General features: G+C 36.3%; 1 protein-coding gene across 2 annotated transcripts; it reads left to right on the top strand.

Moving 5' to 3' along the window:
- The first annotated feature begins 1,329 nt into the window (after window positions 1–1,329).
- On the top strand, window positions 1,330–26,886 carry stag1b (STAG1 cohesin complex component b). Of its 2 annotated transcripts, none has more exons than XM_067377850.1 (34): window positions 1,330–1,479; window positions 10,129–10,267; window positions 10,351–10,468; window positions 10,566–10,703; window positions 10,793–10,889; window positions 11,355–11,431; window positions 11,524–11,728; window positions 11,891–12,042; window positions 12,135–12,208; window positions 12,385–12,508; window positions 12,636–12,734; window positions 12,836–12,915; window positions 13,257–13,364; window positions 13,456–13,570; window positions 14,937–15,054; window positions 15,147–15,250; window positions 15,341–15,433; window positions 16,827–16,916; window positions 17,034–17,237; window positions 17,334–17,404; window positions 17,502–17,589; window positions 17,904–17,984; window positions 18,100–18,192; window positions 18,333–18,507; window positions 19,117–19,253; window positions 19,334–19,435; window positions 19,535–19,683; window positions 19,854–19,982; window positions 22,302–22,510; window positions 22,672–22,846; window positions 23,019–23,132; window positions 25,251–25,365; window positions 25,524–25,604; window positions 25,792–26,886. In XM_067377850.1, exons 2-34 carry the CDS (start codon window positions 10,239–10,241, stop codon window positions 25,813–25,815), a joined length of 3,768 nt encoding a protein of 1,255 aa, XP_067233951.1. In that variant the 5' UTR covers window positions 1,330–1,479; window positions 10,129–10,238; the 3' UTR covers window positions 25,816–26,886. The 2 variants fall into 2 exon arrangements, with proteins under 2 accessions (XP_067233951.1, XP_067233950.1); XM_067377849.1 differs by having other exon boundaries at window positions 19,114–19,253.
- The last annotated feature ends 802 nt before the right edge of the window (window positions 26,887–27,688 follow it).

Below are 27,688 nucleotides of genomic sequence, written 5' to 3'. Positions count from 1 at the left end.
TGTGCCCTTAATATTGGAAAAAATATTTAAGGGCAACACTGTCTTAACAAAATGGCTGAAATTGTTACAATTTTAATTTCCCTTTTTATATATGAAAACATTCTATGATTTTTTTTTTTTTCATTTTGCAAATTTAAAGTAAATTTGTTTATGATTTTAAACATCCGATAAGCCAAAGAATTTCTTAACGGGTTAGTTCACCCAAAAATGAAAATAATGTCATTCATTACTCACCCTCATGCCGTTCCACACCCGTGAGACCTTCGTTAATCTTCGGAACACGAATTAAGATATTTTTGATGAAATCCGATGGCTCTGTGAGGCCTCTATAGGGAGCAATGACATTTCCTCTCTCAAGATCCATTAATGTACTAAAAACATATCTAAATCAGTTCATGTGAGTACAGTGGTTCAATATTAATATTATAAAGCGATGAGAATATTTTTGGTGTGCCAAAAAAAACAAAATAATGACTTATTTAGTGATGGCCGATTTCAAAACACTGCTTCATGAAGCTTCGGAGCACAAATGAATCAGTGTATCGAATCTGCTGTTCGGAGCACCAAAGTCAAGTGATTTCAGCAGTTTGGTGGTTTAACACACGATCCGAATCATGATTCGATACACTGATTCATTTGTGCTCCGAAGCTTCATGAAGCAGTGTTTTGAAATCGGCCATCACTATATAAGTCGTTATTTTGTTTTTTTGCTGCACCAAAAATATTCTCATCGCTTTATAATATTAATATTGAACCACTGTACTCACATGAACTGATTTAAATATGTTTTTAGTACCTTTATGGATCTTGAGAGAGGAAATGTTATTGCTTCCTTTGCAGGCCTCACGGAGCTATCGGATTTGAGGGTGAGTAATAAATGACATTATTTTCATTTTTGGGTGAACTAACCCTTTAAAGTGTTTGTGCAATTTTAAACTATTGTCAACAACATGATGTAATATGATGTAAAATATAAAAAGAGAGATAAAAATACAACATGCTAGCTTTCATTTCCATATTTATTTATTTTTTAAATATAGAAAATAACTCAAGAAAAGGGTACAAGCCATAGAGGAGAAAATGGTGGAAAAATAAATGTAAAGTTGCTATATTTTTGTTTTTGTGATTAAACAAATGTCTAGAGTAACACATTATGTTCATGAGGGATAACAAAAGGCAACATTTGTAAGTGGTCAACACAGTAAACTTTATCTCTTTTTCTCTTCCAAACACTGTTTTTATTTTTGCTTTGTGTAAATATCTCCTCTGTCCACCAGGAGGCGACCTCAGATCAGACTCCCATCGCGCCATTTCGTTGCGGTAAAAGCCGCCAGATGGCAGTTTAGGATTGCTTCTCTCAGGAAAGGCGCGGTTCTGCTTCAGGTCTAATTTACAATATAAAAACATAAACTATTTGGTGAATTAATCGCGCCAATTATTACTGACGCGTGTCCCGGAGGACCCCTTTAAACGGTTGAGGTGAGTTTGTACTAGTTTTGTAACAACTGAATCTGAATCTTTCTGTGGGGTGCGCGCTCACTGCGTAAATCGAGCTTGCATTAAAGATGGAGGACATGCAAGAGGGAGTGTGTGTGTGTGTGAGAGTGCGTGCGTGTGTGTATATGTGTGTGCGTGAAGGGGGGATGGGATCAATTCTCGAAGGACAGTGTGTGTGAGTGTGTTCATGCCCCCTGTCCTTGGTGGCACTGTCTTACATTTCACTCATGGCTATATTATCTTAATAAGCTGAAGCGCTTGTGATTTGGTGTGTTATTGCAGGGACGAGTGTGACATTATGTCTTCCTGCCGCCATGCACGCGGACAGGCAGTCAGTCAGGCGCGCGAGACTCTGAACTGCTGTTGTTCTCTGATGCGCTCGTGCAGGTCGCTGCTAGTTTGAAATGTAATGTCTGATTTGTGTACTTGCTGCTAAGTTTCCTACAGTTGTCACGAATTAAATGCTTTATTTACGAACTTAAGGGAAGGAGTTTGGCTCTGGTTAAGTAATTTGGGTCCGTAAAGATAAACAACACAACTTTTTTTGTCTTAAACGTACATAACTCGGTTAAGTTAACATAAAACGCATGAGAGGAAAAAAAGTGTGGAGTGTTATTTGTGTATGTTAAATCATTCAAAGTTTAGTTTTTGTTTTTTCTTATTCACTTTATGTCCAAGTTTAGCCAGTAGTTACTTCATGAAGGGTTTTTTATTTAAAAAAAAATAAATAAATAAGAGGAGTTTAGACACTACTAGGCTAGTTTAAGGACATTAGCTGCTAATATGATAACTCATGATAACATGAGCAATGAAATACTTCCATGCACAATATTTTATTTATATTTATACTCCCAGGTGAAAAAAAGTACATTTCAATAATGTACACAAAGTGCTTTATTTTTTGACATACTTAAGATAATCTTAAGAACATCTAAGTGTACTCAACTGTGCTATTTTGAGACGCCATGAAATATGAAATAAAATATGCTTTAAATATACTATCTCTGTATTTAGAAACTATATTTAGTTACCACTTGTAGTACACTATGGGTTCAAATGTACTATAAGCAGTATCTAAATATTTTTTTTTTAAATACAGAGATAGTATATTAATAGCAGATTTTAGTTCATATTTTATGGTGTCTCAAAATAGCACAGTTGAGTAAACTTAGATGATCTTAAGAAGTACTAAAGAAGATTTTTAGTATATTAAGTACAAAATTAGTGCACGAAAATGGAGCACTTTAAGTACATTATAGAAATGTACTTTTTTTTTTTTTTTTTTTTTTTACCTGGGCTGACCAAAAACAAAAAGAGTTATGGTTGTTTAACTTATTGAACAACATGACCACTTGAAGACTTGGGCTTCATTCCATGTTTGTAAAATGTAATGTAACTTTTAAAAATACCTGGCTAACTAGGTTGTCACAGATGGTCATATCCTCTATTCAGACTGAATGAACACTGATTGACATCATGTGAGAGCTCTTGTTTACCCATCAATCCGTTTTCTATTTATAGTCCAATGCACTAATGTGAACACATCATTTGTTTTTGATTGTATTGCTTTTTAAGTTGAGATGTTGGCAGGTGTCTGTAAATTCTCACCCGTACTACTGAGTAAGCACTGAACAAGCATTATCCAAATGTTGTTTATGCAGTTTCTTAATCTTGATTCAGCACTGAACCATGATAGTGCTACACGTCGTTGCTTTTTGAGGAAATGTGGTTGCATCAAATCTACAAATATGTGGTTACATCAAATGCTTTTAAGGGATGCAATTGTGCATCATTTGGGTGTTGTATTTCTGAGGGTTTTCAGTTAATGTTTTACGATCCTATGTTGCAGCATTCCACTCACAATATATAAAATGCTACTATTGTAATGGGAAAAACCTGAAAAAGTTTTCCATCTTAAGAAATCATGAGATTTAATAAAATCTTAATCTGCTATCAATTACCTGAGAGCAATATTTCCTGATTTCTGAAGGAATTGTTCTTTTAAATTAATTTATTCCTGGTTCACGAATCAGTCTGAATGATGCATGATTGATTTTGAATGTGTCCTTATGCAGTAATTTCCAAGAACTGAAAAGGGTTTGGAGATACATTGGTCAAAATGTAAGAAATGTATCATTAGTCATCATCAGCCATATTTGGTTTGTACATTCAAGTTTCTGTTTACTTGTATTGAATTTTGGCAGATGTGTGGAATAGTACAACATTAGAATTTCTGCAAGACACAGTTTCAAATTTAGCCTGAAAGCTACAAGCTGTTTGATCCGAGACTGTTGTGAGGGTTTCATGCGGGGTCTGTGCTGATTCAAGAAACCCACATTGATATAAAAGGCTTTTGACAATTTAGTGTTCGATATGTAGTCTGTCTACATGCCTCACACACTCTTAATAAAAGCATAAAGGTGTGTAACGAAGGCTAAATGTTTTAGTATCTAATAGTCTAACCAGCAACATCAGAGGTTAGCTTGTTATTTGTAAAGATATTATTGGATTTAGAAGTACATTAATCTTATTGTGTTTAAGTGTTTCTGTTTGCACTGTTGCCAGGAACTTGATGGCTTTCTAAATACATCAAATGAAGGCTGTGGTTTGTAATTCTATCTATACATCTTGGCGTAGACAAGGGAGACTTTGTGTGAAGTGTAAAATGGTTGATTTCCCAATAGACTAGGATTTATCCCTGGAGGACTTATTATAGACTTCAAAACAAAACCTAAATCCTAGCTTCAGATATTACATCGTATAGCTCACTTAAATTTGGGATTTCTTTAAAGTCTGTTTTCTTTGATGGAGTTTCTTTCAAACCCATTTCTTGGCAGGCTTCAGCTCAAGTGTGCTGATTTCATTATCTCTCACCTTTTATAGTCTGAACTGTAGGCAGAAATCCCATATTTAAGACTGCAGCAATTGGTGTCCTTGGCTTTGTCCCTTTAGAGAACCACATATATGGAGAGAAAAGCTCTCCTTAGTACATTATACAAGCATAGATATCACCTTTCTGCTTTGGTCATTCATTTATTTGCATTATTTAGTGTTTGTGTGTATATAGGTGTGTGTTATGCTAAGGTAAAACATACCAGTGAATATTTTTATGATTGTCATCAGCTTTGATTCTGAAGTGAACTATTTTGAAATGGATGTTTATTAGATAGTTAATATTAAACTAATGTGACTTCACCTTCCTGTTGTAGTATTATGCCCTCTCCTGAGTGCGGGTGTTTTTGGCGAGCAATTTAGATGCGTGACATGTATTCCAGGAGGCCGTTGTTGCCATGGAAACACCCTCACTGTCGGTCATATGCTCTTATCCTGGAATTTTATTGGATGTGTTTCGAAGATCAATGAATGTTGCTTTAAGAGATAAGAAAAATCACCTGTGGGATGATGAATAGTTTTAATTACGGAAGTGGATATAGATTTTTTTTGTATGAATAGGCTTTTGATGTCTGTACATTAATCCCTATCTGAAGGTGTTCTTATGTATGGGGTTGAAAGGGGCTTTAATATTCCTGTGCACGTGCATATTCATGACATGTTTATATGCTTATTAAATATCCCTCTGTTTACTTGCTTACAGTATAAACCTGTATGGAATAATTTAGCTCTATGATACAATCTCATATAAAGCAAACATTGGTTTGACTATATTTATTTTAGTATAATATTATTATTTAGTATAAATTGCAGTGCACTTTAGATTTGAATGTATACCCTACGAATGCAAAGCACATTAAAAGGATAGTTCAAAAGAAAATTTCAGAACATTTTGTCATCTTTTTATGTTGTTTCAAACCTGTATGTCTTTCTTTCTTCTGTGGAACACAAAGTAATGTATTTTGAGAAAGTCATGCTGGTTTGGAACAACATGAGGGTAAAATATCACAATTTTAATTTTTGATCTAAACCCTTTAACCATTAAACTGAGAAAAATGGCTTACATGTTTAATGATTGGTTGATATCATATTCATAATCTGTTTTCTCTGAGCTTAGTCACAGAAAGATCATAGTCTAAAATGCCATTTTTACCCACAACTCAATTTTGTTTAAATACTTATCATAGCATACTTATAACTACACTGCATTTATATACACTATACACAAATTTTTTGTATATTTAGTTGCAATATGTAGCTCTGTAATTTCTTGAATCATTTTCCTACACTTTCTAATTGGCTGTTAGTACTTTTTCCACATTTTCTGTGCTGATTTTGGGGTAAAAAGAAATATGTGGAATGGTTTTAAATATTGTAGAAAGAGTTAAATGAAACTAAAAGCACTGTGCTCATATTGGTATCCAAAATATGTAATAAATAAACATTCAAGAGGCAGGAAATATCTCAAACTTTGAATAACAGCTGTTCAAATTGTGTGGGCATGCACTGCTTCTACGTAGACCTGGTTCATTTAAGATATTTCAGTGTTAAAACGATGTAAAAATGAGCAAGTTTAGTAGCAAGAGTGTTGGAGTTTAAACAAACAATGTTACACTTATCTACAAGATATTTTTATGTCATCTAGCTAAAGGCAAAATCCCACATTGACAAGCCACTTGTAATTACAGAATTTAGAAAGTCGGTGTTGGTAATGCCTTTCATTGCGACCCAATCGCTCGAAAAGACCTTGATTACATTGATGTCTTTAGACAGATTTTGATCTATAAAACATTGAGTTTTCTTTCAAACCTGAGATGGCAACGAGCATCTGCAAGACAAAGCGAGAGCGAATGCTGCTTTTCTCACAGACTCTCAGGGCAATTGTCAAGCTATTTTGAGTGTTTCACAGATCATTAGAGACTGCTGTCTGTTCTTAACACAAGTGTTTGAGATGAACAGATGAAGGGAGATATAAATTAACTCTCATTTACTCTGAATAAACAATCTTCATTTCTAAACCAGTGCACGTATAGACTAAGATATCTGTGATCTCCAAATACAGTACAATATTAAAAGGCTGAGTTTGGCAGGTCACTCTCACACTCACTTTTTCTTTTTGACACCAGAATAAATAATTGCCGAGGGAAAAAGTGAAATGTGCACAAGGTTTTATATTAGAAATGTGCTTTGTTTTGTGAACAGGTTTGTGTGGTTTTGTTTACATTCATGATTTTGGCACAGACGTTAATGCAAAGCTACTTACAGTGCATTCAAGCTGTACATGTTAGCAGTGGGACTCGAACCTACAACCTTTAAGTTGTTTGCGCTATGATGTAGTTGAGCTACGGAAACAAATGATAATTAACTTATTAATGTTTAAATTTTATAACTGATGTAAAATGTAACTATTTTGTTACGTTTTTGTAATTTGTAACTGACAGACATTTGCATCCAACCCTGTTCTGAGGAGAATTTGATAATCAATAATATCTTTGCAGTGTTAATTTAGAGTCAGGGAAAGTAATTCTGTGCTACTACTTATTGCGCCATGTCATTAGTTATGCGTTACGCTTGTGAAAGCGTTGTTTTCTGTGGAGTGAATTGGATCATTTAGCTATCTTTCATTGTAATGTGATGTTTGTATGCTTGAAAGATATGTATGTTTTAGCAATCAGAGATGAACTTGAAAGTCATTATGTAACATAAGCATGAAAAGGCACTCTTCATCCAACAAAACCATTAAAGCTAGAGATCAGACGCAGATATCAGAGGTTTGTGCATGATGCAAACAACATTTAGAATGGGCAGTTTGGTCTGATGTAAACCAAACTGAAGATTCAGAGTGTCTCTTCCACATTTAACCCCATTAGTGATTCAACTAAGAGCCCAGAGTGATTTGAAAGAAATTGTGCACAAACATGAAAATAGCCAGTTACTGTCTTTGAAATGGGAAAAGGATATAATTGGTCTAATTTAAAAGCATCTCACACGGCCAGTGCCAAGAATAGCCTCATTTCACTGTCATCATACAGTGCAAACCATTTAATAGTGTGTCCCCAGACTCTAATGAATCTGTGCTGCTTGCTCTACCAGCTCGATGAGAAGCTGCAGGCCCATTAACACATTCACTGAGCCATTGAGTTGCTTTCACAGGCTGTTCTGTCCAATGCCATTACTTGGCACATCAACACTTCTTTTTCCAATTTGACCTCATTGAGCGAACCATTTTACTCTGGTCTTGACCCCTCTGTCATCTCTTCAGTTTGCGTTTTGAACAGTAATGCAATGCATGTTTCTATTAGGTGAATGTTAAAGGGATAGTTCACTCAAAAATTAAAATTCTGTCATCATTTACTCACCCTCAAATTGTTCCAAACCTGTTGAAATTTCTTTGTTCTGCTGGACACAAAGGAAGATATTTAGAAGAATATTGACTACCATAGTAGGAAAAAAATACTATTATGGTAGTCAATGAGGGATGAGATTTGCTTGGTTACAAACATTTTGCAACAAATTTATACAGGTTTGGAACAACTTGAGGGTGAGTAAATGATGAAGTCGATGAACTATCCCTTTAAAATAATTTTTCCTATCTTAAAAGTATTTTTTTCCACCCAGAAATGAATAGTATGTTATAGTATATAGTATGTATAGTATAGTATGAATAGTATGTGAAAAACACTTACAACGATGTGCAGTTATTTAACACGCAGTGGGTAGCTTCATGGGAGCAGTTGTTTTAAGGTCACATGACTAGCTGAACACCTCTTTAAACCTTTCCTGTTGGACACTTTTGCTGGTGGAATAAATTAAACATTTCTGACTGAATAGAGCATTTCTACAATTATATCTGTAACTGAAAATTTTGCATGATCTGCATCAGAGCCATTTGTGACTGCCACTGGTTGTGCAAAATGAACATCAGAATGAGATATTATATGGGTAGGCGACAATAATAATATAAAATCAATGGGATTTAAAACATTCAAACTATTTTGAATGTTTCTTTCATATTCAGATAGACAGGAATTGTACTTAACTGACTGGAAATGCTACCAAGATGGCTGCCGAGTGACTGGCTTACCTTAAAAGGACGTTTGGTGCTGAGTTTAGGGTGGGGCTTCCTGTTTGGTTATAACAATGGCATTGGCATGTTTTGAAAAAGTCATTTTACTGCAATTCTGTTTAGTTCTTCTAATCTCGTGCTACAAAAATTCCACACTGCACCTTTAAATACCAGAAGATAAGTTGCAGATTGGCTGCTCATAGTGAAAGTAGTGATTTAATTTCAAATAATAAATGATCTTTTACTACCATGAACCATTGAAGGTGTACTGCTGAATGTTCCTCCATTGTATATTGCTGACATTGACATTCATATTCTAGAATTCCCAAAAGGATTCGGCTCTCTTCACTGTCACCAGCCTCCTCCGCCGAGGTGTAAATTACATTTTCTTTCCTGTGTTGTACCCTCAGTACGTACTATAGTTAAGCTAACACTTACTCATCAGAGAGAAACGGCTTGTATACACTTCTGCTGAACTAGAGATATTTGTGCTTGAAAAATGTTCTTTTAATAAGTATTTGTTTGTCTTATGTGTCTGTTGCCCATCTCTGGTGTGATTACGTAACGGTCAGCTGTTGAGTTCGACAAAACTGCAAAGTCTTTTTCTGGAGCAGAAGCCCAGTTTCGGCCTGGGCCATATTTACTGAGATATCCAAATCTGTATGGGGGAGGGGAGCAGTAAAGATGCAAAGTAAGGGGTTTTATTTTCTCCTTATGTCCACTTAGAAAACCATCTGACGGCAGTTTGGTCTTGAAAACCCTGTTTCTTGCAATGAAGGGAATTCCAATGTGCATTCCTGTTGAACTTTATCCATATGTCTGCTTCACGGTTGCATACAAGCAGTTTGAATCCTCAGTATCCACAGAAACATCTATTACTACCGTGTGGAAAGTCTCCTCTGGGGGTGGGGAGCCATCTTGTGTTGGTTAAGATCAAATCATTTGTGAGGATGCATCCAAGTGCATTGTCTAATTCAGTCAGGGATGGAAATGTTTGCTTTTCATATTATTTAATAGCTCAGATAAAGTCTGATCTAATTTAGATCCGTATACGTCCTATCTCCACTTGACATAAATGTGTTTAGCCTTCCTGTCTGCCTCGTTTTCTGCTGTTTCCACAGCAACAGGGAAAAGTCATGCTTGGGATGCCCCCTAATGGCAGTGTTTCTTTTGTCTATTGTAATGTAATTTAATGTAATATTTTTGCTTCAGGTATAAGTGATTTAAGATAAATGTCAGTTTGCTGTAATAAGTGGTTATTATGATTGCATTTTGAGTTTTTTCATATTTTTGTGATAATTTTTCTGGAGTTTAGTTTTATTGAAAAATCATGGGTTGTGCTGTCCCTAGTGGTTGTATGATGTCACTGATTTATTAATTTAATTGAAATGGTTTCAAATTGCAATTTGTAGCTTTATATATAGCTTTAATTTAAATATATATGTAAACAATTATAAAATAAAGTTTAAAAAAAAGTTATATTCTCTCTATCAATAATATTTGTCTAAATATTTACTGAGGCATAATCTATTAAATGTCCAAATAAAATGGCCAGTAAGCCAAGCAGCTTATGTCATATTATGCATCAGTTTTTTGTACTTGTTTTGCATTAATCTGCACATAATTATGTTTCACATCATATTGATATGATTCTGTTTGCTCTTAATTCTTAGGTTATGTGTTCTGAAGCATTCTGGGCCTGAACTGAAGAATTGCGAACACATTCACGGCATCACTGGGTGATTCCTCTCTAGATTCCCCTAGTTTTGTCAGAGGGCTCAACATGATCAACTCAGAATTTCCTGTATTGCAGTAAGTAAAACACTTTAAATTGAAAGGAACTTGCATGCATTTCCATACAAGTGTTTAATAAACATTTGCATTACTCTGTGCAGGGACTCGTCAAATGACGGGCAAGGCGACACCATGAGTCTGAGCATGAGTGTCAGTGAACTGGATGACTCTGGGGAGGGAAAAGGCAAGAAAAAGAGAGGAAGGCCTGGAAAACAAGGAGTAAGACCACCAATGCAGAGCAGATCAACTAATTACATTCATTTTAACCTTAAATGCCAGCTGTCAACCACTCTTTCTGGTCTGTCTTTTTTGCCAGGTGGCCAATAAGAAGGCCCGAAGATCTCCGGTTGATAAAGGAGGGAGGAGGCCGAATGGAGTGGCCCATCAGAATGGAGAGGGGCCAGACCCAAGCACTCTGTTTGAGGTGGTCAAACAAGGCAAAAGTGCCATGCAGGTAAAACACAACATGTCAAGAGTCTTTCAATCTCTTTCTATCTATTTGAGGTGCAATTGTATTAAATCACTGTTTCTTTTTGTTTTCAGTCTGTCATTGATGACTGGATTGAATCTTACAAGCAAGACAGAGATCTTGCACTCCTAGATCTAATCAACTTCTTCATTCAGTGTTCTGGCTGTAAAGGTAATTTTTGTATTTCACGTTTCATTACAGTTCCAAATGAATACCATTTTTCACTCCCACTATGATTGTCAAATATTATTGCAATTTAAAATAACTTTCTATTTTAAAATGTAATTTATTCCTGTGATGGCAAAGCTGAATTTTCAGCATCATTACTCCAGTCTTCATTGTCACATGATTCTTCAGAAATCATTCTAATATGCTGATTTGATGCTCAAAAACATTTCTTATTGTTGTACTACTTAACATTTTTGGAGGAAAACATGGATCAGGATTTTTTTCCCAGTCACTTTTGATCAAATGAATGCATCCTTGCTGAATAAAAGTATTAATTTCTTTAAAAAAAAACCAACATAAAAAAAACCTTAATGACCCTAAACTTATGAACGGTTGTGTATATGTTTTTTGTTTGATATTTCACAAATATCAAACTGTGCTGATGTGATGTATTCTTGTGAATTGCAGGTACTGTAAGGATCGAGATGTTCAGGAACATGCAGAATGCTGAAATTATCAGGAAGATGACAGAAGAGTTTGATGAGGTTTGATGTTACTTTTGACTTTTTTTTTTTTTTTTAACCCACCTGAATTCTTAAATACCCTGTTAATAAATTTCTCTGATTGTCAAATCCAGGATAGCGGCGACTACCCTCTCACAATGGCAGGACCACAGTGGAAGAAATTCCGATATAACTTTTGCGAGTTCATCATGGTTCTGATCCGTCAGTGCCAGTACAGCATCATCTACGATGAATACATGATGGACACGGTTATTTCTCTGCTCACTGGACTCTCAGACTCACAGGTCCGAGCCTTCAGACACACCAGCACGCTGGCAGGTCAGTCCCTCACCTTTGACCTTTTAAAGTGATAGTTCACCCACAAATCAAACTTATGCTGTCATTTACTCATAAATTTCTTTGTTCTGTTGAGCACAAAGGAAGATATTTTGAAGAATGTTTGCAGTTGAGTTATTAAGTTTTGTCATGTATCTACTGCAGCAATGAAACTGATGACAGCACTGGTAAATGTGGCTCTGAACCTGAGCATCAATCAGGATAACACACAGAGGCAGTATGAGGCTGAACGGAATAAGGTTGCAGGGAAAAGAGCCAACGAGAAGCTGGAACTGCTGCTGGAGAAGAGAAAAGAGGTGGGATTGTTTCCTTTTCTTTCCAATTTTTTTGTTTTACTGTCTCATGTATTTGATTTTCAATGTGTTTTCTTGTTTAATTCGTCTTGTAGCTCCAAGAAAATCAAGATGAGATTGAGAACATGATGAACTCGATCTTCAAGGGTATTTTTGTTCACCGTTACAGGTAAGTTGCTGGTAGAAACCCATTTGTGATGGTTTAAACTCAGTTTTCACAAATCATAGTCTGATTGAATGATATATAAGTGAAGCAAACTGAATCAAATACTTATCCATTCATTGGACTGGAAACTCATTAGACAACAGGTTTGTTTCATGTTGTGTTATCTTGCTTTCTCTCAGGGATGCCATTGCGGAGATTAGAGCTATTTGCATAGAGGAGATTGGAGTTTGGATGAAGTTATACAGTGATGCTTTTCTCAATGACAGTTACTTGAAGTATGTGGGCTGGACGCTACACGACAGAGTAAGTAATATTTTCCTCTGTGTGTGTGTTTTATTTATTCCCATCTCTCATAACTATCACATGTAACAAATAATATATTGGTGTTAATCTAGATTTAAATAATTGTGTAAAATGTAATCCTTCACAGCAAGGTGAAGTTCGACTGAAATGTCTAAAGGCCCTTCAGACCCTCTACACCAACAGAGAGCTTTTCCCCAAGCTTGAGCTCTTCACCAATCGATTTAAGGTAACAGATGTGTGAATACTCTATGACAGCCTTTATTATATCTTTTCAAGTGCTGTAGGCATCAGTTTGGAAACATTATGATGTCACTTCCTTTTTCTCAGGACCGTATTGTGTCTATGACGCTGGATAAAGAGTATGATGTGGCAGTAGAGGCCATAAGACTTGTCACTTTGATTCTGCAGTAAGTATTTTCTACACAATCTCTTTCAATTTTCTTTGTCTCCATGATTATATTATATTATGTTCAATATGAGATTTAACAATAAAAAATATATATTTTAATAATATGACAGCATTAATAAACATTTAAAAGAAATAGTATGTTACATTGTAGTGTTGAGTGGTGGAAAATTTGGCAAATGTAGGTATTTGCATAAGAAAAATAATAATACTTTATATTATAGACGTAGTAAGAAGAGTTCCTAAAATAATCTTTCCTGTGTTTATTATAAGATCTTTGTTGTATGACTCTTCCATCTCTCATGTCTCATTTTTCTTTTTTTTTTTTTTTTCCTCCTGTAGCGGTAGTGAGGATGCTTTGTCTAATGAAGACTGTGAGAACGTCTACCATCTAGTGTATTCGGCTCATCGGCCTGTTGCCGTGGCAGCTGGAGAGTTCCTTCACAGAAAGTGAGATGAATGAACATGTCTGTTTCAAACCTGATCACAGCATGCCCAACTTCCCTAATCTTTTGATCATTTGATTGTTGTCTTGCTGCAGGTTATTCAGCAGGCATGACCCTCAGGCAGAGGAGGCTTTGGCGAAGAGACGAGGTCGAAACAGCCCCAATGGGAACCTTATAAAAATGCTGGTGCTTTTCTTCCTTGAGAGCGAAGTGAGAAAAATTAATGCATTTCTCTGTTTTTATATGCCTGTATTCACCACATATTAATTTATTAGCTTATCTCTTCACTTAAAATTTAATTTCCTTAAAGGGTTAGTTCACCCAAAAATAAAATTTGTCATTTTTTACTTACCCTCATGCCGTTCCACACCCGCAAGACCTTCGTTAATCTTCGGAACACAAATTAAGATATTTTAGTTGAAATCCGATGGCTCAGTGAGGCCTGTATAGCCAGCAATGACATTTCCTCTCTCAAGATCCATAAAGGTACTAAAAATATATTTAAATCAGTTCATGTGAGTACAGTGGTTCAATATTAATATTATAAAGCGACGAGAATATTTTTTGGTTCACCAAAAAAATAAAATAACGGCTTATATAGTGATGGCCGATTTCAAAACAACTGCTTCAAGAAGCTTTGGAGCATTATGAAATGTCAAATCAGCAGTTCGGAGCGCCAAAGTCATGCAATTTTAGCAGTTTGCCAGTTTGACACGCTGATTCATTATGCTTTGATGCTTCCTGAAGCAGTTTTTTGAAATCGGCCATCACTATGCAAGTCATTTTTTGGGGACAAAAAATATTAAACATAAAAATTATAAATTCATGTTTGCCTATTTTAATAAATGTAATACATTTTAGAAAGTAGCCTATTCTAATCACAGCTAATTTTTGTCAATATCTACTATTTATTTTACAAAATTTTCAATTTATATTTTATTATATTCAGTTTATTAGTTTAAGGTAGATAACAATGTGATGGACTTTTTTTTGATACTCTGTCCAAATTAAAATCAGTGTTTTTTTTTGACAGTCTTGAACTTAAAGGGATAGTTCACCCAAAAATGAAAATTCTGTCATCATTTACTCACCCTTGGTTTGTTCCAAACCTGTATGAATTTATTTCTTCTGCTGAACACAAAAGAAGATATTTTGAAGAATGTCAGTTAATAGGCCCCATTGACTTTGATAGTATTTTTTTTCCATACTATGGAAGTCAATGGGGCTTGTCAACTGTTTGGTTACCCATATTCTTCATCTTCAAAATGTCTTTTTGTGTTCAGCAGAAGAAAGAAATTTGAAAGAACTATCCCTTTAATTAAGAAAATATTTGTAATCTTGCTTATGTGTCCTGCATTATTTCTCAGTTATCCTTATTTAGTCATAATAATGAATTGTTTTGCCACAATTTTTGTATGACTGTGAATTTCTTTGAATAGCAGTTCTAGAAAATTCACCTTTCTGTGGGATTAAAATTCCAGTTTCATTAAAGGAAGCCAATTCTTAGCTCCTGACATATCCCAGACACTGGTTATTGCTATTAATCTAACTATCCTCCTGTCTTCTTGCATGGCAGCTTCATGAGCATGCGGCATACCTGGTGGACAGTCTTTGGGACAGCTCGCAGGATCTGCTGAAAGACTGGGACTGCATGGTAGAGCTCCTGCTGGAGGACCCTGTGCAGGGGGAAGAGGGTACAGCAACTCATATCAGATTTTTCTGGATGAACCTAGCCTGTATCTCTGTGTTGCCCATTTTTCCTTTCTGATTGTGGTTTTTGTTGTAGTGTTGGGAGACCGGCATGAGAGCGCACTGATTGAGCTAATGGTTTGCACCATCAGGCAGGCAGCCGAAGCTCATCCGCCAGTGGGCAGAGGAACAGGAAAGAGGGTAAGTTTTCTTGGAATTAGTCCTTAATGTAGACACATTATAGACTCTTGAGTTTAAAGACTTTGTGTTGTTCTTCTTTGCTCACCTCAGGTGCTCACTGCCAAGGAGAAGAAGACACAGATTGACGATAAGAATCGACTCACTGAGCACTTGATTGTTGCTCTGCCCATGCTACTTTCAAAGGTAAAGTACCAGGGTCTGATAATGTCAAGAGTCCAAAGATTGGCTTCACAACATAGTTTTCAAAACATAAATTTTACATGCAATCACAACCAAATTGCACTAATTATAATCAACAAAGCTGTCTACTCTTCTGCCATTCAATGTGGCATGATGGCACAAGTTCAGACGGTGGTTTCTCATATCCTATTTCTGTCATGTTATAAAGCTTATCCAGTCAGTTTATTTTCCATTGCAACAAAATGATTTACAAATATACAAGTATACATGTTTTTAAAAGAAGTCTCTCTTATGCTTCTTGTGCTCACAAAGGCGGCATTTATTTGATCAAAAATTCAGTAAAATAAATACTATAATTTAAAAAAAATTGTTTAATATATTTTAAAGCGTAAATCATTCTAATGGTGCTGAAGAAACTTTTTTTTATTATTATCAGTGTTGAAAATTGTTTAATACTTTTGTGGAAACTCTGATGTACTACCATTTATTTAAAAGAAATTAATACTTTTATTCACAAGATATTATATTAAATTGATCAAAAGTGACAGTAAAGACATATTGTTACATATAATGTTACATATAAGTCCTCCTGTAGTCAATCATTTTATCCCTTAAAACTCATCTTTGATCACCAAAATGACACATTTAAACATTTCTTCCTGTGGGGAAAAAAAAAATCTCCATGTCTTAAAATAGCTTGAATGTAACTCTACACCCTTGCTTCATTTAGTATACGCAGATATATGAATATGCTAATTAGCCCCGCCTCCACTCACTCGCACAAGCTCAGAGATCCACTCGGTCAACTTACTGAGGTAAACACTGCACAATGGTATCGCTTTTCACAATATTGGACACATGACGGTAATTAATATGATTAGCCCAGCTGCTAAACAGCTGCTAATAATGTGTTGCTGCTTCAAAGCAGTGATAGTTAATAATATGCTAAAGCCCACCAACACATTGACGTGATTGGTTACAAGGAAGTTTGTGACGTCACAAACACCAGCGATTTCAAACTGTCTTTAGATTACTGCAGTTTTAAAGAGAAAATACTGTGTTGAAAATACAATGGTGTTGACTTATGAATTTGCACATGGTTCGTCTTAAAGCATATTAAAAACACCACATAGACATATAAACAACATTAAAAATTTGATTTTTACCACAGGGGGACTTTAATAGATTTCAAATAAAAGCTGTTCTTTTGAACTTTCTATTCATCAAAGAACATTTCCACAAAAATATTAAGCAACAAAAACATTTGAACATTTATAATAAGAAACTTTTGACTAATACATCAAAGCTAGCTTGTAATGGTATAAAGATGCTGAATCTAATTGCTTTGAATGTTACAGAAAAAAATGCTTCACATTTGTTCTGCTTTTGTCTTTAGTACCAGGCTGATGCTGAAAAGGTGGCAAACCTCCTTCAGATCCCTCAGTTCTTTGATCTCGAGGTCTACAGTTCAGGACGAATGGAGAAGGTCTGTTGGAGTTTTAACAACTGTAACATAAAAATCTAGACCGATGCATTGTGTTCTAGTTTACACTAGTGTTTAGTCGTTTTCTCATTTAACCCTGTCTCTTTCTGCTGTGTTCAGCATCTGGATGCCCTGCTGAAGCAGATCCGGGTGGTTGTGGAGAAGCATGCAGAGATGGATGTTCTGGAGGCGTGTAGCAAGACTTACAGCATCTTGTGCAGTGAAGAATACACCATCATGAACCGCGTAGACATCGCTCGCAGCCAACTCATTGACGAGCTCACGGACAGATTCGCTCACTCTGTGGAAGACCTGCTGCAGGAGGTGAAAGAGCAGCTTCATTTCAGTTCTTTTCCCCATGTATGAATATTAGTGAATGGCTTCTGAGTATTTGAAACAAAATTTTGGCTTTTTTCCTAGGGCGACGAAGCAGATGACGATGACATTTATAATGTTCTTTCAACGCTAAAAAAGCTCACTGCTTTCCATAAGTAAGAGGCCGATTCCCTCTGCTTTTGTCTTTGTTTTGGGAATGCAGAGTTTGTCTCTGTCTACACAGTATTCAGGTTTGTTTTGTATGCTTTCCAGTGCACATGACCTTACAAAGTGGGACCTTTTCAAAAACTGCTATCGATTGTTGAAGATGGGGATCGAACAGGGCTCCATGCCAGAGCAGGTAAACAAACATGTTAAACTATGTAAATGGATGGGGATCGATGATGCAGCTAACTTGATAACATTGAATAAATTGACATGAGAAACAGACTTGTAAAACAGTGGCTAAACATTTAAAAAAAATCTTTCCGACCCCAGACTTTTAATTGGTAGCGCATACCAAACCTAAATAAGTGCTTGCTTTGCAAACTGTATTAACTTTAAAAATTCAATCAAGGAACATGTCATTACAATCAAAATGTCTGATGTTGTAAAAATGTATTATGAAATAGCCCTTTGTAACTCAGAATCTGTATTCTCTTGTCTTGTGGTCAGATCGCTGTCCAGGCTCTGCAGTGCTCTCATTACTCCATCCTGTGGCAGCTGGTGAAAATTACTGAAGGATTTCCATCAAAGGTGCAATAGACCCCATAATATGCAATTGCCAAAAAATTTCCAAGCACATCGTCTGATTTACTTATGTTCTCTGAGAATTATGTGACACAAAAGTACATATGTGTTTCCCGGGTAGGATGATCTTGTGGCATTAAGGAGAGTGGTGAAGTCTTTTCTAGCAGTTTGCCAACAGTGCCTGTCTAATGTGAACACTCCAGTCAAAGAGCAGGTGAGCAGAGACATTTTTACAAGTGACCATAACAAACTACAATTCTATTTGCTAGGGTTCTTTAATTAAACATCTTAAATTTAATGTATAGCATGCACTATGTGTCATGTCTTCAATAGTTTTCTGGTTTCTCTTCATAGGCCTTCATGTTGCTATGTGACCTGCTGATGATCTTCAGTCACCAATTGGTCAACGGCGGTCGAGACGCTCTGCAGCCATTGGTCTTCAATCCAGACAGCTCCCTGCAAAATGAACTGCTCAATTTTGTCCTGGATCACGTATTTATCGACCAGGATGATGAAAATCAGAGCATGGGTGTGTGTCTGTTCTGATATTCTTGGACATTGTCTTAGTCTCAGAATAGTTCTGAAAGTGAAATAATGAGAAATTGGAGAATTTATTAATAGAGCACATATAAAAACTAGGACTAAGCAATTACATTTTTTTTTTATCTAATTGATTACATGATTTGACGACGAATTAACCAAATTAATCACACATTTGGCTGAGAAATTACCCCCAAAAAATAATTTAAAGTCATTATTGTGTTAAATGAAAGAAGCATCAAATAGACATTAAAAAAGTAGCTTTAGAAAGTAATATTATATTTGATTCAACATAGTAGATGATGACATTATACCCTTAATGGATTTTTTATTAATATGAAATATGAAATTTTTTTAAATGAATACTCTAAATAAGAAAGTAAAACTGCCAGTAGGTGGCGGTAAATGTCTAAATGAGCAAGTCATTGAGTCATTCATAAGATTCGTTCAAACGGCTGATTCATTCAGGAATGAAGTAAACAGCTCTGAATGGGCCATTGATTCATTGGAATTCATTCAAAACGCGAATTCATCGAGACTTCTTAAACCGGCTCTAATTTAAAATTTTAACTGCATGCTGGGCCGTTGCTTTCAGAAGGTGACGAAGAGGATGAAGCCAATAAGATTGAGGCTCTTCATAAGAGGAGGAATCTGTTGGCCGCCTTCTGCAAACTTATCATCTACGACATTGTGGATATGCCTGCTGCTGCTGACATCTTCAAACAATACATGAAGGTATGAAAAACTGATACATTTAAACCACATAGATCTGTATGGTTAACAAGTGATTCAAATGGCTGGTGTTCATTTTTCAGTATTACAATGACTATGGAGACATTATCAAAGAAACCTTGAGCAAAACCAGACAGATGGACAAGATCCAGTGTGCAAAGACCCTTATCCTCAGCTTGCAGCAGGTATGGGATGTGATTTTTAGGATGAGATCATTATCGCAGTCGGATATGAATTTTGTATCTCTAACAAATTTTCAATTTGGACACTTTCCCTGTTTGCAGCTCTTCAATGAGCTGATCCAGGACCAAGGACCCAACCTGGACCGAACGTCCTCCCATGTCAGCGGCATTAAGGAACTGGCCCGTCGCTTTGCACTCACGTTTGGGCTGGACCAGATCAAAACCAGAGAAGCCGTGGCCACACTGCACAAGTAAGAAACTTCAGATTGGCATCCTTCAGCTTTACTACACCATTTGTTTCTACAGAATGAGAAGCAATTATGAGCAGGACCAAGTGTTTCTTTAATGACCTTCAGTTGCATTTGGCTCTGGAGGTTTAGTGTGAATGTTTGCATGAACTAATGTCTTATAAAAACCATAGGGATGGGATTGAATTCGCCTTCAAGGTCCCGAATCCAAAAGGACCAGAATACCCACCACCAAACCTGGCCTTCCTGGAGGTTCTCTGTGAGTTCTCCTCCAAACTCCTACGACAGGACAAAAAGACTGTGTAAGTACAGAAAACACTTTGCGGCTGTTTTATGTGCGAATATCATGTACAGTACTAGTAAAAAATGTGAACAACCCTATTAAAGGGGTAGTCCAACAAAAAATGACAATTGTCGTCATTTTACTCACTTATTCTAAAATATTTTGAAGAATGTTGCTGATTCTGGTTCCCATTGACTTCCATTGTATTTTTTATTTTTTTTGTCCCTACAATGGTAGCCAATGGGAACCAAAATGAGTTACTAACATTCTTCAAAATATCATATTATTGCTTTTTTCTATAATTTAGAATAAGAAGGTTCTGCTCTCAATCCCACTATTAATCACTTTCCTGTGACATCTGTTTCTCTTTGTGAGGATTTTGCCAGTTATTTTAATGATAAAATCTCACAGATTAAATCTCTATTGCCTTTGTCAGCCTATACACCAATTGATGTTCCTTTCTGCTCTTCTACATGGTCTGTCTTTGAGTCTATCACCTTGGACTCTCTTAAAGTGATAGTTGCTGGTTTAAAATCTACTAGCTGCCCTCAGGATGTGATTCCCACACATTTTCTTAAGCAAGTTTTTCAAGCTATTGGCCCTGATTTGTTGTTTGTCATCAACAAATGTCTTTCTACTGGGACTGTACCTGAATGCCTTAAACATGCCTCTGTTCTGCCTCATCTTAAAAAAACAAATTTGAATCCTACTCTTTTGAGTAATTTTCGACCAATTTCAAATTTACCTTTTCTCTCAAAAATTTTAGAAAAAGTGGTCTTGAGCCAACTTTTGCCTTTTTTGAATGATAACAATATTCACGAGAAATTTCAATCTGGTTTTAAAGCTCATCACAGCACTGAATCGGCCCTTTTAAGAGTTATGAATGATGTAATGCTTACCACCGATACTGGTCAGTCTGTGGCTTTGGTCTTGCTAGACCTTAGCTCTGCTTTTGACCTGGTTGACCACAACATTCTCTTATTACGTTTAGAAAAATGTGTGGGCCTTCGGGGTACGGTGCTCCAATGGTTTCGCTCATATTTAACAAATAGGAGTTACTCTGTCAGCCTTGGGCACCATTCTTCCTCTAGCAAACAGTTAAGTTCTGGTGTCCCTCAGGGCTCTATTCTTGGCCCGGTACTGTTTAATCTTTACATGTTACCTTTGGGTTCTATTTTATCTAAATATGGTGTATCTTTTCATCTGTACGCTGACGACACACAAATTTATCTGCCTATAAAGCGTGATGATAAGCTTGCCTTTAAGCCAATATTTGACTGCTTAGACGAATTGAAACTCTGGCTTGCTAGTAATTTCTTAAGTCTTAACGAGAGCAAGACTGAAATTATCTTGTTTGGTTCAAATGATCGCAGCATTCATGATGTTGATCTCGATACTTTGTTACCTTACAGTACCACCTGTGTTCGGAATCTGGGGGTTTTGCTTGATAACAGTCTTAAACTTGATAAGCAGATAGGTTCTGTGGTTAGGTCTTGTTTCTATCATCTTCGTCTTTTAGCAAAGGTTAAGCCCTTTTTGTCTGGTAAGAATCTTGAAACTGTCATGCATGCATTTGTGACGTCTCGCCTTGACTATTGTAATTCCTTGTATATTGGTGCCTCTCAGTCTTGTGTTTCACGCTTACAGTTAGTCCAAAATGCTGCAGCCCGGCTCCTCAAAGGGAAGCGTAAAAATGATCACATTACACCAGTTCTGATTTCGCTTCACTGGTTACCGGTCAAATACAGAATTGACTTCAAAGTCTTGTTATTTGTTTTTAAGTCCTTGCGGAACCAAGCGCCACAGTACCTATCTGAATTACTGCTTCCATCCTCTCAGTCTAGATCACTTAGATCTAGGAACTCTGAATTACTTTATGTTCCTAGAACCAGACTTAAAAACAGGGGTGATCGCGCATTTGCGGCCATCGGCCCCAAGTTATGGAATAGCCTTCCAGCCTACATCAGATCTGCCCAAACCTTGTCAACTTTTAAATCTGCCCTGAAAACTTACTTTTTTTCCATGGCTTTCAATATCCCGTGACTCATATTGGCCTTAATTGTTTTTGTAACTAGCTGTTCTCTTTTATTTTTATTTTTTATTCTTTTTACTTTTATTGTTTCTCTAGTGCTTAAATTTTGTCGTTATTGTCGACTTCTTTTGCCTTGTAAAGCACTTTGGTCAACACCAGTTGTTTTTAAATGTGCTATATAAATAAACTTGTATTGTATTGTAAGAATAACATCACTAAAACTGTCCTGTGTGTCCAGTATATTTTAGTATTGTATCTGTGCGTCTGTTAGTGTATTTGATTCTGATAAATGTGTTCATGCCACAGTCATTCCTACCTGGAGAAGTTTATGACGGAGTATATGATGGAGAGAAGAGAGGACGTCTGGCTGCCTCTCATCGCGTACAGGAACTCCCTACTGACAGGAGGAGATGATGACCGGTTATCCGTCACCACCGGCGCCAGCTCAACCAGCAAAGCCAGCACGGTCCGCAGCAAAAGGGGCCGACCGCCACAGCACAAAAGACGTCCAGACGGTAAAAAAAAAACATTTCATACAAGACAATTAGAAAACAATGAAGTTAACAATGTTTTAATCTTAATTAACGTAGAACGTGTATTAAAAAATACTGTTATTCTCTAGGCATGGACTAAGATTGATCTAATTGGTCAATGTCTTTTTTGTTTCATTTGACAGAAGAGAGTGTTGAGGGTTCGTGGGTGATGCGTAATGACACTCTCCAAACACCAGGGGGCCTCCACACCCCACAGCTCACATCAACTGTCCTGAGGGAAAACCCCAGACAGGCAGCAGATCACATCCCAGACCAAGACTCATCGGAACCAGGCTCAGAACCAGACTACATGCACAAGTATGGAGTTACAGCCTAATAGAAACAGGCAATTGTTCATTGAAAGATGCCTAAAAGATCTCCTCACTTTGGAGAAACATTTTTCAGAGTGCACTGTTTTCATTTGTAATTTGAGCTCCTGCTAAAGCAATTCTCACATTGTTCTTGCATCATTTTGTTCCCTCACTCTCAGCCCTCAGATGCAGATGTCATGGTTGGATCAGCAGAAGATGGAGGAGGTGAACAGAAAAGAGAGAGGAGGCATGAACTACATGAAATCACGCACTGGTGGAGTGAGACAGCAGGTGTACGTACTCACACTGACATCTCAGAAAGCTTTTGTGTCTTTTCTATAATATATACTTATACACAGGGCTTGACACAACACCCGCCAACTTGCTAAATGTGGTTGGATTTCAGCTGTCACTCCTACTAGCCACTTTGGCGGGTTGAATTTTATATATAATATATACATTTTTAAGTTGTAGTCTTTTAAAAATGTATCTGAAATGATAAACTAAGTGTAATGTAGTGGTCAAAAATATAGATTTTTCGATACATATCGATATTGAAATATAAAAAACGCTTCCAATACTCATTTTCCGCAGAATAGATACATTATACCAGCTGCGCTTTCTCTCTCTCATCTCTCCGACAGCGAGTTGACACACTAACCTTTCTCCCCTCACTCACTCATTTCATTTGCTCCGGATGAATATTGTTGGTGTTACAGGGCTTGAATTTCGGCGTGGGATTGTGCATATGGCGCATAATTTTACTCATTCATGCAAGATTTTTTGCATTCACACCCAAAGTGCGCACATGTAAAGGCGAGTCTCAGTACTAAATTGAGTCCTTTTTCGCTGTTTATTGCGCTTAAACAGTCAAATAAACACAAAATAATGTCAAAATGCTGATCTTGTCAAGTATTCATGTAAACACAGTTATGTTTCAATTGAATACAGTGGCATGAAAAAGTATGTGAACCCCTTGCAGAATCTGTGAAAATGATAATTATTTTAATAAGATAAGAGGGGTAATAAAAAAGGCATGTTATTTTTTGTGTAGTACTGTCCTGAGTAAGATATTTTACATGAAAGATGTTTGCATTTAGGTCACAAGACAAAACAATAGCTGAATTTATTCAAATAACCCCATTTAATAAGTATGTGAACCATTGATTCTCAATACTGTGTGTGGTTACCTGATGATCCACAACTGTTTTTATGTTTTGTGATGGTTCTTCATGAGTCTCTTGTTTGTCCTGAGCAGTTAAACTGAGCTCTGTTCTTCAGAAAATTCCTCCAGGTCCTGCAGATTCATCAGTTTTCAAGCATTTTTGCATATTTGAACCCTTTCCAGCAGTGGCTGTATGATTTTGAGATTCATCTTTTCACATTGAGGACAATTGAGGGACTCAAACACAACTATTAAAAAAGGTTCAAACATTCACTGATGCTCCAAAAGGAAACACGACGCATTGAGAGCCGGGGGTGAAAACTTTTGAATTCAAATATCAAGGTACATTGTACTTAATTTTTCTGCCAGGAAACATGCAAGTATCTTCTGTTGGTTCCGAAGGGCAGTACTAAATGAAAAACAATGATTTTTAAACAAAATAAGAAAAATTGTGACATCTTTATCCTGTTCAAAAGTTTTCACACCCCCGACTCTTAATGCGTCGTGTTTCCTTCTGGAGCATCAGTGAATGTTTGAACCTTTTTTAATAGTTGTGTTTGAGTCCCTCAGTATGAAAACACAGATCTCAAAATCATACAGTCACTGCTGGAAAGGGTTCAAATATGCAAAAATGCTGGAAAACTGAAGAATCTGCAGGACCTGGAGGAATTTTCTGAAGAACAGAGCTCAGTTTAACTGCTCAGGACAAACAAGAGACTCATGAACAACCATCACAAAACATAAAAACAGTCGTGGATCATCAGGTAACCACACACAGTATTGAGAATCAATGAATGGGGTTATTTTAATAAATTAAGCTATTGTTTTGTCTTGTGAACTAAATGCAAACATCTTTTATGTAAAATATCTTACTCAGGACAGTACTAAACAAAAAGTACCATGCATTTTTTATTATCCCTGTTATTTTATTAAAATAATTCTCATTTTCACAGATTCTGCAAGGGGTTCACATACTTTTTCATGCCACTGTATAAAGAAAACGCATGTGTAACAGTATGGATTCATGCGTCAGGTCTTTAAGTGACAGCAGCCTAATATACCTGCTGCCAAATTATGAGATATTAAAAAATATCGTTATGGCAGTTTTACCCCATGGTATCAATGTCAAAATTGTGACCAGTGAACTTTAATCCACTTATAATGTTTATTTATTAGAAAATTATATAAAATAACAAAAAATTAAGTTGTGTCTGTCAGTTCCTTGAACTTGAGTCATTTCATTCAGGCGAGGCCTCATGGAAGATGATGCTGAGCCCATCTTTGAGGACGTGATGATGTCCTCACGCGGTCAGCTAGAGGACATGAACGAGGAATTCGAGGATACCATGGTGATAGATCTGGTAAGAATTTACAGATGTGTGCTGAGCTCCGTACCGAGTTCTTAAGTGTGTTTGTAATGTTCCTGGCCAAGGCTATGTTTCATATTACAACATCTGTTCATCTGTTAGATTAGATCTTTGAGGTCATTTTTTGCTCTCTTGTCCATTCTACATTTTAGCCGGCGTCGAGAAACCGCAGAGAAAGAGCTGAACTGAGACCAGACTTTTTTGACTCTACGGCCATAATGGAAGATGATTCTGTAAGTGTACCTCCGGGATTGATATGCAAATTAGATACAGGTGTAACATTGTAACTTGTTTTGTAGGATAACTATATTAAGCATGTCATGGTTAAAACAGGGTTTTGAATCTTTATTTTTATTCAGCTTAGTGCAATTGAGAAGAAACTACTAATTGATTTCTCTTGTTGACTTCTTCCTCTAACAGGGATTCGGAATGCAGATGTTTTGAGGGAGATTTCAGCCTCTATGGGTGATCACAACCAGCAACCAACAAGAATCACATCTTAAATGTTTATTTTGTTTTTTAATAGCAGTTTCACACAACTGTACGCAAGCATGTAAGCTTCCTCTCTTAGTTCTGTGGTTGGCCATAATCCCATTGTGAGCCTTTCCTGTCAGTCGGCATTTCCTCAGTTCATAAGGACCAAGAGAGCCTGTAAAAGCTGTAATCTGCTGGTCTTACAATGGTGTTACGATTTCAGCAACATCTCAGCAGTATCAGCTCCTATTTTTCATATCATCCATTGATTTCTTAGAGCAAATGTGGTTTAATCAGACATTGTTCGGACAGACGTTTTGTTACTCCACTGCTTTCTAGATATTTTAAGACTATCGCCCGTTCATGTTCTGGTTTTGTTCAGGGTGAAATTTAGAAAGGAACATGTTATGGTCGTGATCATTTTCTTTTCAAGTCTGTTCAGAAGTATTATTGGCCTTAAACATGTATTATTGCTTGAATTTGGTGTTAGATTACTTGATTTACCAGATTAATAATAGCAAAGCCCATGTTTGTTCAGAACAACTCTTTAAAATGAAAGATGTAAAAATATATGAGGATATTTGAGGAGGAAATACATCGAAGTATTCATTACTTCAGACACTGGTCATGTGTTTTATACAAACCTTTTGTTGAAGAACTTGTTTCTTCCCATTTTAAAGACATGTTTACCTCCTCTGTTTAGAGTCTGCTCAGTGATTTACCTTTTTTACTGTGCGTTTGTGAAAACATTGTAGCTTTCACACAATACTGTATTGCTGTGAACATTTATTGATCGTTTATTGGGCTTTTAGGTCCATCTGAATATCCACAGAGCAGGTTTTGATAAGACCTGTGTGGTATTGATGAGTGATGTCAGAACCCTTGTTTAGACCGGTGCTTTTAGATACAGACTCCGATCAAACAGTGGGATTGTCATTTATTTTAACCTTTTCACTGTTAAAACTTTGCTTTTTTTAAAAAAATGTTTAAATAAAAGTATTTAAAAGTATTGTCAAGTATTTTCAAAAGAATTTTGTGAAACCTACCAAATTCTTGTCTAATACACATTAATTGTTGCTACAGTACATACAAGATTTGTTTTGAATTTTCTCAGACATTTTGGTACTAACATTCTGTGAGGCATATCGACAAAAAAATGACGTTCTCTTCACGCTACTCAAAATATGAAGAGAAGTTTTAGAGACATGGGAAGGGAACAGCAAGTATTGTGTCAACAAACATTGGTTTTATTGGGAAACGGGCTTCCAGCCAACATAATTAAACTATGAGGCAGTTTCATGATGGAGCTATTACTGGTTTTCAGTGCAACATTACACTGTATTTAATTCAATTTAAAAATGTAATTTAAAACCGAGTTTCTGCTTTATCATAATAAATCACTGCGGTACGCCTATAATAATAATAAAATATAGTCGGACTATTTTAGACCGAGTGGGAATCCAACCGCTGCGGAGTATTACAGTACCTTTGTGACTCGTCATGGACATAAACGGAGAAATAGTTCCGGCTACAATGTTCTTCCGCAAAACATGCAGTTTTGTTTATTAACCGCTAGAGCGCCAAAAGTTAAGTGTACTTTTAATATAGTATTGTGATATTTTTATTGTTTAGAATAATAAACATTATATATAAACATATGTATTTAAATATATTTTAAAGTTTAGTTAAAATAGTCTACTGCTATTGTAATACATGTGTAATACCGTTTGACGCAAGAGAGATCCTAATATACTGTGAAGGAAAGGAGAAATTCACAGATTAGTATTAAATTGCTTCACGCATTAGATGGCGCTGTTGAAATGACAAATGTGCGCTTTCTGAG

Source organism: Chanodichthys erythropterus, chromosome 23 (genome assembly GCF_024489055.1).
Source record: "Chanodichthys erythropterus isolate Z2021 chromosome 23, ASM2448905v1, whole genome shotgun sequence".
Lineage (NCBI taxonomy): Eukaryota > Metazoa > Chordata > Actinopteri > Cypriniformes > Xenocyprididae > Chanodichthys > Chanodichthys erythropterus.
This window is presented reverse-complemented; position numbering and strand designations above follow the sequence as displayed.